At 42.3% G+C, this 12,289-nt stretch overlaps 1 protein-coding gene across 5 annotated transcripts in view; it reads left to right on the top strand.

Annotated features, from left to right (window-relative positions):
* Positions 1–11,881, top strand: part of P4HA3 (prolyl 4-hydroxylase subunit alpha 3) — a 41,725-nt gene extending 29,844 nt beyond the window's left edge. For 3 of the 5 annotated variants that reach the window (XM_047690332.1, XM_047690333.1, XM_047690335.1), the window contains 4 exons: positions 4,184–4,246; positions 7,718–7,786; positions 9,188–9,284; positions 10,098–10,312. In XM_047690332.1, the coding sequence (XP_047546288.1) occupies positions 4,184–4,246; positions 7,718–7,786; positions 9,188–9,284; positions 10,098–10,168 (300 nt within the window). In that variant the 3' untranslated portion in view covers positions 10,169–10,312. Of the gene's footprint in view, positions 1–4,183; positions 4,247–7,717; positions 7,787–9,187; positions 9,285–10,097 lie in introns of all 5 variants that reach the window. The other 2 variants (XM_047690336.1, XM_047690334.1) reach the window with 2 other exon arrangements.
* The last annotated feature ends 408 nt before the right edge of the window (positions 11,882–12,289 follow it).

Here is a 12,289-nt window from a genome sequence, read left to right on the forward strand (position 1 = left end):
ATAAGGATAGATACATAGGTCAGTGGAACAGAACAAAGTCCAGAAATAAATTCACACATTTATGGTCGATTGATTTTTGACAAAGGTGCCGAGGAAATTCAGTGAGGAAAAGATAACCTTTTCAACAAATGGTGCTGGGACAATTGGATATCTACTTGCAAAATAACAACAATAACAACTTTAGACCCTTACCTCATACCATATGCAAAAGTTAACAAAGCATGATCTACAAAAGAAGAATAAAAAGTGATAAATTGGACCTCATCAAAATTAAAATCATTTTTTTAAAGATTTATTTATTTATTTGACAGAGAGATCACAAGTAGGCAGAGAGGCAGGCAGAGAGACAGGGGGAAGCAGGCTCCCCACCGTGCAGAGAGCCCGATGTGGGGCTCGATCCCAGGACCCTGAGATCATGACCTGAGCTGAAGGTAGAGGCTTTAACCTACTGAGCCATCCAGGCACCCCCATTTTCTTTTCTTTTTAAAAGATTTTATTTATTTGGGGAGTCTGGGTGCCTCAGTCATTAAGCATCTGCCTTCTGCTCAGGTCATGATCCCAGGGTCCTGGGATCGAGCCCTATATCGAGCTCCCTGCTCAGCGGGAAGCCTGCTTCTCCCTCTCCCACTCCCCCTGCTTGTGTTCCCTCTCTCACTGTCTATCTCTCTCTCTATGTCAAATAAATAAATAAAATCTTTAAAAAAAAAGATTTTATTTATTTTTTTTTTCAGAGAGAGAGAGAAAGCGCGCGTGCACAAGCATGGGGAGCAGCAGGCAGAGGGAGAAGCTGAGCAAGGAGTCTGATGCAGGACTTGATCCCAGAACCCTGGGATCATGACCTGAGCAGAAGGCAGCCACTAACCAACTGAGTCACCCAGGTGTCCCTAAAATCAGTTCCCTTTCAAAAACACTATTAAGAAATGAAAAGAGGGGCGCCTGGGTGGCTCAGTGGGTTAAGCCGCTGCCTTCGGCTCAGGTCATGATCTTGGGGTCCTGGGATCGAGTCCCGCATTGGGCTTCCGGCTCAGCAGGGAGCCTGCTTCCCCCCCGCTCTCTGCCTGCCTCTCCATCTACTTGTGATCTCTATCTGTCAAATAAATAAATAAAATCTTAAAAAAAAAAAAAGAAATGAAAAGAGAAGCCATTAACTAGAAGAAAACATTTACAAATCCTATATCTGATAAGGGACTTGTATCCAAAATATATAAAGAACTTATAATTCAATAATAAGACAATTCAGGGGTGCCTGGGTGGCTCAGCAGGTTAAGTGTCTGCCTTTGGCTCAGGTTATGATCTCAGGGTCCTGGGATGGAGCTCTGCTTTGTCAGGCTCCATGCTCAGCAGGATGTCTGCTTCTTCCACTCCCTCTGCCCCTAACCCCATACTCTCTCCCTGTCTCTCTCTCCTTCAAATAAATAAATAAAATCTTTTTAAAAAGGCAACTCAATTTTTATGTATCTACCTAATCTATCTATCTATCTATTTATCTGGGCTCTACAACCAACGTGGGGCTTGAACTCACAAACCTGAGATCAAGAGTTATGTGCTTTATCAGCTGAGCCAGCTAGGCATCCCATGACTCAATTTTAAAAAATGGGATTATTTGAGTTAATATTTGGAATAATGAAATAAGATAAATGAATGGCTAATAAGTATGTGAAAATATGCTCAATGTCATTAGGGAAATAGAAATTAAAACCACAATGAGATAGCACCACATTTCTATTACAGTGGCTAAAATAAAGATCATATCAAGTGTTGATGGAGATTGGAGGAACTTGAATTTCATACATTGCTGATACATCATACATCATACATTGCTGATGGGAATGTGAAATGGTACAGGCACTCTGAAAAATAGTTTGACAGGTTTTTTTTTTTTTTAAGATTTTATTTATTTGAGAGATAGAGACCATGAGCAGGATGGAGGGCCAGAAGGAGAGGGAGAAGCAGACTCCCTGCTGAGCAGGTAGCCTGACAAAACAGGGCTCCATCTCAGGACCTGGGATCATAACCTGAGCTGAAGGTAGAGTGTAAGCAACTGAGCCACCCAGGTGCCCCAGTTTGGCAGTTTCTTAAAAAGTTAACATACACCTACGTATAATGCAGTCATTCCACTCCTAAGTATTTTACCCAAGGGAAAAGGAAATAGAGGCGCCTGGGTGGCTCAGTGGGTTAAGCCTCTGCCCTTGGCTCAGGTCATGATCTCAGGGTCCTGGGATCGAGCCCCGTATCGGGCTCTCTGCTCGGTGGGTTGCCTGCTTCCCTCTCACTCTCTGCCTGCCTCTCTTCCTACTTGTGATCTTTGTCTGTCAAATAAATAAATAAACTCTTTATAAAAAAAAAAAAAAAAAAAAGAGGGACGCCTGGGTGGCTCAGTTGGTTAAGCAGCTGCCTTCGGCTCAGGTCATGATCCCAGTGTCCTGGGATCGAGTCCCACATCGGGCTCCTTGCTCATCAGGGAGCCTGCTTCTCCCTCTGCCTCTGCCTGCCATTCTGTCTGCCTGTGCTTGCTCTCTCTCCCTCTCTCTCTCTGACGAATAAATAAATAAAATCTTAAAAAAAAAAAAGAGAGAGAGAGAAAAGGAAATATATGTCCATACAAACACTTGTATAAGAATGTTTATAACAGATTTATTGGTAATAGTTAAGAATTATAAACAACCCAAGTGCTTATCAACAGATGAATGGATAAACAAATTTTTCTATATCTATAGAATGGAATACTACTCAGCAATAAAAAGGAATGAACTACTGTTGATACATCCAACAATATGGATGAACCATAAAAACTCTATGCTAAGGGAAAGAAGCCAAACAAAAAAAGACTACAGATTTTATGATTCTGTTTATATGAAATTTCTAGAAAGGGCAAGACACAGAAAGGACATCAGTGATTACGTGGGGTTGAGGGTAGGATGAAGACTGACTACAAACTGACATGGGGGAACTTTTTAAGCTGAGGCAAGTGTTCTAAAATTGGATTGTGGGAGGGCTGCACAACTATTGAAAATTACTAACGCTTGCTAAAAAATACTCTTACAGTGGGTAAATTTTATATGTAAATTATATCTCAGTTAAACTGTTCTATGACAGAAGAGTGTGTCTCTTTATCAAATAATTGGGAACTCCAGTCTTACAACTTAATGTTCCTATAGAATAATTATCTGTAATACTGTATCTACTAATTCCTTTATTTCACTGAACATGAAGTTAACCTTATATAGTACTTTCACAACTGACAAACAATTCTTTTTTTTTCCTAAAGATTTTATTTATTTATTTGACAGAGAGAGAGTGAGAGATCACAAGCAGGCAGGCAGAGAGAGGGAGAAGCAGACTCCCCGCAGAGCAGAGAGCCCTATGTGGGGCTCCATCCCAGGACCCTGAGATCATGACATGAGCCGAAGGCAGAGGCTTAACCCTGTGAGCCACCCAGGCGCCCCTGACAAACAATTCTGTTTGATTGGTATAGTTGACCCTTGAACAACATGAGCCAACCCCTTGCACAGTCAAGAATTTATATATAACTTTTGACTCCCCCAAATTTAACTACTCATAGTCTACTGTTGACTAAAAGCCTTATCAATAGCAAAAACATGTGTTGATTAACACATGTTGTATATGGTAATCTTACAATAAGGTAAGCTAGATAAAAGAAAATGTTACTAAGAAAATCATAAGGAGAACATATTTACAGTACTCATTGGAAAAAAAAACCTGCATAGAAGTAGACCTGCACAGTTTTTTTTTTTTTAAAGATTTTATTTATTTATTTGACAGACAGAGATCACAAGTAGGCAGAGAGGCAGGCAGAGAAAGAGAGAGGCGGAAGCAGGCTCCCCGTGGAGCAGAGAGCCCGATGTGGGGCTCGATCCCAGGACCCTAGGATCATGACCTGAGCTGAAGGCAGAGGCTTTAACCCACTGAGCCACCCAGGTGCCCCGACCTGCACAGTTTAAACCCATCTTATTCAAGGATCAACTGTATACAATTCACTTAAATGAGTACCTAATAAATTAGTAAAAGAATAAAAGGTAAGTGAACACCTGCCAGTAAGGGTATGGCTCAAGGCTATCTCCCATCTGTGACCTCCCCATTTTCTCCCTGTATTATGTTGGAATCCTGACTGTCATTGTGGTCCATCTGCATAAAATAATGATATGTTCTACTCTTGTCTCAGTCACCAACCAGCCCCCTGTACAGAATGAAGTCTGGGAACCGAGTTGCAACATTTATGATCTATGTGAGTCTTGCTTTGGATGACTAGGGCTTCTTATTTAATGACTATACTGCTTTTATTTTACAGTTTTCAAAGCAATAGCAGATACTGATTTTACCCGATACAGCACAAAAATCTCTTGAGATTTGTGACTTTCATACAGCATTTTTATTGGGCACTATAGTAGATAAATAGAAGTCAGAGTTCCTGCTCTCAAAGAGCTTACAGTGCATAGACTTAAATATGACCTTGTCATAGGCAGTGATTAGGATGGGAAGTAGGGTTACACTGAGGCCTGGAGATCCTAGGGCCTGACCAACACAGGAAGGGGATGTGAGTCTCTCTCTCTTTGAGGTCGCACAAAGGAGAGAGCTAAGATTACAGGAGGGAAAACAGGGATGTCTACGGAGAAATTCAGTGAGTGTTGCTGTCTTAGTGTAGTGAAAATTCTCTCTCCTATCTCCCCATAAAATTTGCACTATACCCCCTTAACGAATAAACTGGCCTCCTCTCCTAATTTCTGACCTGATCCTAGGAATTGAACCTAGTTGCTATTATCTCACCTACCCACTTCCTCGCAGATCACATAGGTTTACTTCATTCTTTATGGGCCAGTCATAATTTCAGTCGTCTGTCACTTAAATTACAAGAGGTGTATGTGTGACTGTTAACTGAAGGGATAAACATGTTAATAGACGGGCTCTATGTAACACCAGAAGTCCTGCTTTCAGGCTTATTAGAATAGCTCACCCCTACCCTCTTTTTTCAGTATGGAAATAGCATTACTTCCTTCCTCAGTGCTGTGTTGTCTCCACAGTGCAGCCAAGAAAGGACAACCAGAGGCCACGCTTTATGGTCTGTAATGCTGGTGATTCCATTGTAGTTCTTCCCGTGACTTGGTTTTATACTTCCTGCAGAACCAGAAGGCTGCCACTTCCAGTGGTATCTGGCCTCAGGTGGTCATTCTGGATGTTCTGATCAGGCATAGAGGGACGTCAGCTCTCCAGGCAGGGGGCATGTCCTATATCAGCAGCTGGTTGCATCTCTGTCTGATGACTCAAGACAGCATGGGAAGTCACAGGCAGTGAAGAATATTGGTATCAAGCAAAGAAAAGGACATCTAGGGGCCAGCATCTTTCTTTTCTTTACCTCCCTAATATCTCCTACCACTGGTTCCCTGGTTACCAAGGCCCAGTTACTATGGTAAGGGTAGCATGGACAAGAGCCCTGCAATTTTTTTTTTTTTTTTTTTTTTACGAGCCCTTCAATTTTAAATGGCAAAATGCAAGTGTGTGTATTTGGACGGAGGTGAGTATACACACATGTGTGCATGTACATTTGAGTACAAGAATTTGTGATAGTGGAATGGAATATACTTAGGGTTAGTTGGCCTAATTCTGGTTCTGCCACTTAATATGCGGCTTCAGCACAAAACACTTCAATTCTTTGAGCTTGTTTTCTTGTCCTGCACCTCCTCATTGGGTTGTCATGAGAATCTGATGAGATAATTTAAAGGGACATCACCCTGTAAAGTTCTATCCACTAGGTTTTGATCATTGCATCCCACCAGCAGGTATAGGACTCCTAAAAGGGCCATTGGCATCGAGAGGCCTAGGAAGTGCTAGTTTATCCCAGTTCTTTCATCTTCAGATTGAGGTAAAGACCGTTACAAACATTTCTAATGGCAAACATTAAGGTTTTTGGAGAATCTAAGAGTAATACTGTAGGGAGAAAATAATCTATAAGATGGGCAGAGGACTGAGCTGAAATCAAGTTAGTAATTTTTTGTTCAAATTGGAGATAAGATCAGCGCCAGTACAAAAGAGTGAAAGGTTTACTTCCACTCCACTGATCTCACAATCCTGCCCAGGGGCTTCATAGCACACAGGTCCGATTCTCTTTTTAATTTGTTTCATAAGTCATTCCTTCCTGCCACACTGCAAAACCACAGGTAAAGGAATGCAGGAAAGTGCAGGCTCCCCCTGTGGATCTTGCTTACACCCATAGTTGCTGACAACAGTGGTTAGAATGGAATCATCCCCGTTAGTTACCTGAACACAAGGAGCAAACTGTTGCTCTCATCAACCTTCCCAAGGGACTACAGGGAAAGCCATGAAATGCAAAAAATCACCACTGCCACTTCCAGGTTCTGAATCACCATGTCAGTTCCGCTTCCTCTACCAAGTGCCAACCTCCTAACTCCTACCACGTGAATGTGGTGGGATCCACAAACGTTCTGATAGACAGGGTGAGATAAGACTGGCTCTGTCATGCTGCACTGCTGGTGAGAAAATAATATTATGTATCAAAAGTATTCAATGTATGTATACACTCTTGACTCAGTAATACTGATGGTCCAGACTCTTTCTTATGAGAACAGTGTAAAATGAAGGGAAAAAAAAAAGATTTTACTCACTAAGAGTTACTAATAATAGCAAACATTTGGAAATAACCTGAGTGTTTAAGGGTACAGCATAAAGATTGTGAGCAGGGACTCTAGTTAGCATTGGCTCGGTTCAAATCGGGCTCAGTCACAGAAAAGTGATGTAACCTTTTGTTAAGTACTTAATCTCTCCTAAGACTCAGTTTCCTCTCTGTAAAATGTGAATTGTAACAGTGATGATTCTAACTTAAAGGATTGTTGTGATGAATAAGTAAGATAATATACCTCTAAGGACTTAGTAGAATGTCTAGCATATAGGCAGTGCTGAATAAATGCCGTTATTAGTATATAAATTACAACAATGCCTTTCTTCTCGATATGATGAGCAATATTTGTATTTTCCCATATTTTTTAATATATTTCTTTGAAAATCAGAAAAAAAAACCTTCATATTAAGAGAACATATCTAAAATTCTAGAATGTACCAGTGGTGAAACTCCTTAGCTGAGGTTACCTAGAGTGGGACGACTGGTCTGGGAAACATGCCAAAGCTACAATCCGTGGTTCCTACAAGGCCAACTTTGAAAACTAATTGTAATATAAACATTGCTCTGTAAGCCACAGACATGATCCATTAGTGGGCTGTGAAATTAATTTAGTGGATGTGGCCTGCGTTTAAGAAATCTGAACTAGAATAGCATAAAATAATATGGAAAATAACAAAGCGTATCTCGTGTAGTAAGAATGTCTTATGAAACTTCTACTTGAGGGGGGTGTGTGTGTCTTGGGTTGTGATATAAACTGGATTTCTTCCTGAGGGTCTCAAACTTCAAATTGACCTACTGTAGCCCTCAATAAGGATATTAGCTGGAAGGATAAAGAAAGGGGGAGTTCCTAAAGGCTGTCCTCTTGTGGCCCTACAGGCAAACACTGATGCCATGGAGTAGGCTCCCTTAATTCCTAAATTGAGTGATCATCTTTCAACAAGTATTTCTCCCGGAACTAGATAGGGGAACACAGGTAGGATTCAATGCAGAAATGAGATCAGATGTCAAGTAGGGCAGGGTTGGATAGTCAGGGACTATTTCAATGCTGGCTCTTTGGCATTGTAGCTGAGCTCTGTGGAAGCTGGAGGAGCCACTGCCTTCATCTATGCCAACTTTAGCGTGCCTGTGGTCAAGGTGAGTGGGGGTCTGGTCCCTGCATATGGTTGTAGTAAGAGTGCAGAACTAACACCTGAGCTTCCGTGCTGTTTGTGCTTGCAAGCTTCTTCCTGGGAGGAAGGATACAAAGATATTTTCCACCTGATTCTCAAAATCAAAGATAATTCCTCAGTTTAGATGACCACACTTGTGCTTCTATTTTTAAAATTTTATCACTATTTATATTACAAGGAGATGATTACATGTCTGCCTTCTCTATTATGATAGAACTCCTCAAAGGTAAGAACTCTCTTAGTGACCCTTGGATCCTCTAGAACAACTGGTCCCCTCAGGCATTCATTCAGTAAACACTGAGGTCTGAAAACACTGAAGGAGAGGAAAACTCATGGTCCTAGTCCTCCAGGGGCTCACAGAGAAGTTAACAGGCAGTAACAACATTCCTTCCTTGCAGTAAGAGCTGTGAGATCATGTGAGGCACAGAGGAGGGCTGTGTGATAAAGAGGTTTCATTTCCCCCCAGTTTGAGACCCATCAAGCTCTCTCAAAGCCTTTACCTAATTCAGGAATGAAATGAAGATATAGAAATGAAACTGTGCCTATGAAGCACTTAGCACAGGGCTGGGCACATCATAAACATTGCCTAAGTAAATGCAGGGATCTAGGAATTCTCAGGGGATTTAGACTTGGGAAGGCAGAAGCTATCAGTGCCTCCTGGAAGGCTCTTCCTTACCTTGGGCTTTGACTGCTTCTAGTGGCCAAGGTTAAACTAAGTTTGTAGCAGTTGTTGGTGCGGAGGCAGGGGAAGCCGTGCACAGGGAGAAAAAGGACATACAGGATTTGTCAAAACACCTGGGTTTGAGTTTTGACTTTGCGCCTTCTTAGCTGCATTACTTAAAGCCCCGAAGCCTCAACTTCCTTGCTGGTAAAGTGGGGAGTATGATAAAGCCTGCTTCCTGGGGGTATTAGTAAGTGCCTGAGGATGCTTAAGCATCTGAATTAAGTTCTTAATTGTATAAGGAATAGCTTATTCCACTTTGCGGTTTTTGCTGAGGGCCTCTCCTCTGGGATCCAATGAATCATGTGTTCACCTTTCTCCTGCCACTTGCCACACTGTCCTATCCTGCTGTTTTTATGTCAATCTTCCTAGAAGACTGTGGGCCCCTGAGAACAGAAGTGGATATGATTTGTCTTTGTATCCTTAGGGCCTGGAGCAGAGTAGGCCCTCAATAAATGATGCACTCATGGGAGAATGGCAACTTATGCCATTTTGTGCCATGTTATGCATGCTTTGCCCCCAATCTGCATGGATAGCTTTCTCATTTAATGAAATGCATGCATTTGTCTTTAGTCATAGTCATGTACTTCTGAAGGACTAAAATTCTGGGCTGACCCTCTCTGGGGTGGGCTCTTTTGTTTTCAGAATGCAGCACTGTTTTGGTGGAATCTGCATAGGAGTGGTGAAGGGGATGGTGACACACTTCATGCTGGTTGTCCTGTCCTGGTGGGAGATAAGTGGGGTAAGGCCTGCTTTTCTGGGCATGAGAATGGGGGAGGGGTTCAGAGTAAAGTCAAATAGAAGATGGATGGAAAATAGCGTAGCCTTGTCATTCCAGAAGCTTCATTACGTGCTACTTAATATTGAGATGATCAAATTTGGCTTAGTTGGCCCCCACAGAATGGGAAGCTCTCACAGAGCAGGTGTCAGTGAAAGTTTATTGACCTGATCAGATAGGCCTTGATTTCTGAGCACAGCTGAGGAGGAAAATGGTCTTGCGCTCCAGCCCTCTAACCCAGGGAGAGAACCATCAAGCCACTATGTGTCCCATTTAGTGCCTCCCCATGGGGAGCTGGTTAAACAAAGAAGAGAAGTAGATAAATAACCAGCAGATGTATTTATGCCATATATGTGTCCAAAAGCACTTAGTTCTTAAGACAGAAAAAGAAGTTGATCACAGACTCTCATGCTGAGATGGACATTGCCAACAGAAGCCACTGCTTTTTTCTCATTGCACCAGGGGGAGGGTAGACTTTTAGGAGCTGCATATGTAGAATGAAGAGTGAGTGACCTTAGTACCCAAGTTTTGAAAATTAGTCTGTAGGAGACAGGACCTGTCAGAGATTTTTTCTAGGGGACAATATCCCCTTTGCTATTTCTCTTCGCTAGAAGCACCATCTTGTAAACTGTTGCAGGGCTGGGACTAGCGTGAGGCAAGTGAGTTGCCCAGGGTGCAGAATGTTAAGTGACCCTTTCCTGACCCTGTGAGTGAGCATTGCTGCTTGTTGTCTGCTCTGTTGAGCCTGTTCTCTTCTTTTTCCCCATTCTCTCCCAGTGGCCAACAAGTGGATACATGAGTATGGACAGGAATTCCGCAGACCCTGCAGCTCAAGCCCTAAAGACTAAAATGTTGGCAGAGAGAAGCTGGTGGAGTCCTGGGACTTTCCAGAAAAGCCGGAAGCCAAAGGCAAGCCTAGGAAAGGAGAAAGGGGAAATATTTTCTGGAGGAAGACCTTGTCAGCATTGCTTGTTTCTTACAAAAGGAGTGGTCTGTACCAGGGAATATCTGAGAATTCTTCTCAAACCATCAGTCAGAGTAGATGGGCAATACAAAGAAGGGGTTGAGGCCAGAGGGAGAAGTTTTGGGGGCTCAGACACTCTATGATGGAAACGGAATATAGCAACAGTCCCTGGGGTTTGATCAATGGAGTTTTTGCCACTTTGAGCCTTGACCACAGCAGCCCAGAAGTGGCAATGAGGACACCTGCAGGAGGGGGCTAGCCTAACTCCCATGGCTTTCTGCCCTTCTCCCCACTGAATTCTCTTGAAGACTAAGCCGGGACTTTCTCTGTAGGAGTGTACCTCATAGGATTTTTTTTCAAGCAGAATGAAACTTTCTTTTTTTATATGATGATTTTTAAATACAGCCATTAAAAACATTTACAAATCATTTTTCACAACCAAGAATATTCTTAGATGATAACATTGAGTAATATATATATTATATATATATATATATATATATATATATATATATATATATATATATGAAAATGTATTTTTTTAAATTTATGCTATAATTTCAACTTGGCTCACCTTTCACCATTCCCCTCTCATTATATTCCAGACACATGACATTCTTTCTGTTCCTACAGCCACTGTGCTCATCACCATCAGCATCATTCCCACCTTTCAGGTCTTTGCATTTGCTGCTCCCTTATATTCCCCCCATGCCCAAGCTCTTCTCATTATCCCACTCTGGGCTCAATGTCGCTTCAGACCTCTCTTCCCTGATCATCCGACCCGCCAGCCATTTTCTTTAATGTTACCTGATTTTATTTTCTTCATTACACATTTCTCAAGTTGAAATTACTCTAGTCATTTGTGGACAGTTGTCCTCCCTGCAGGGTGAGTGCTTTAAGGACCCACTATACTTTGTCCATGCTTCTATAATAGCCCCATTGCACTGAATTTCATTATTTGTTTCTTTGCCTGGCTGCCTGCACTAGATTCTGTACTCCTTCTTCCTCTTGGTATCCCCAGAAGGAGGTCTGGTTCAAATAAGTAGGCATTCAGCAAATATTTTTGGATAAATGAATAAAAAGGCATCTTTTGAGCTACACTTTGGAGGACTGGTAGAATTTTTATAGGTAGAGTCTAATGAGAAGAAGCATTTCCCGGCAGGACTCGCATGAGCTAAGGCTGTATTGATAAGTGACTGTAATGTTTGAGCACTTGTGCACATGAGCACACTCCAGGCAACTTGGCTCAGATTCCCCAACAGGGGCGGAGTATGTGTCTCGCTCACAAAGAAGGCACACAGTTAAAGGACTGGGTGGTTGGATGCTGTGTTGCCTCTGCCCTGTCCCTGCACCATGCATTTCAGCATTTCTGCCTCCCAGAGCTTGTGGCCCCTAAGGAAAGGGTTCTGATGTGCCGATATCCAGCTTCCTCCAGGGCCTCAATGAGCACCTGGTCACATCTTCAGTATTTCTGCTGAGTGTGTCAAGATTCTGGAAATCCTCTCACTAAATGATTCAATTTTGTCATGCAGGAGAGGGAATTTTACCTCTACCCTTCTGTATTCTTAGCTGAAACCTCTGTAATAAAAGATTAACAAGAGAAAAACAAGTTTATGAACATAGGTGAGAAGTATGATAGTTTGTGATGAAGTCTGTCTAGGTGTGGTGCCTATTTTGGGTCTGTTCTGTGATAAGAGTTAATCTTTCTCAGTTGCAGATATCCGCAAATCTCCAGGGAGGAAATTTATGACAACTGGCTTCCTTTTGGAGGATCTGTCTTTAGGCAGATAAGGGGAGTTCAGAGAAAGCCACTCCCTGCATTTGCTGTTTTTCAAGTGCCTATAGACCAAAATAATGAATGTGCCAGAGTGGCATGGTCTGCTACCCTCAGTCACATACTGAGGCTCCAGAGGACTGGGTCTGAAACAAAAAGCTACTGTCTGAGCAACACAGCTCCCCTTCTTTACTGCTGCAGACATCAGCGCTGGGCCTTCTCCAAACTGCA

This window comes from Lutra lutra, chromosome 10 (genome assembly GCF_902655055.1).
Source record: "Lutra lutra chromosome 10, mLutLut1.2, whole genome shotgun sequence".
Classification (NCBI taxonomy): Eukaryota; Metazoa; Chordata; class Mammalia; order Carnivora; family Mustelidae; genus Lutra; species Lutra lutra.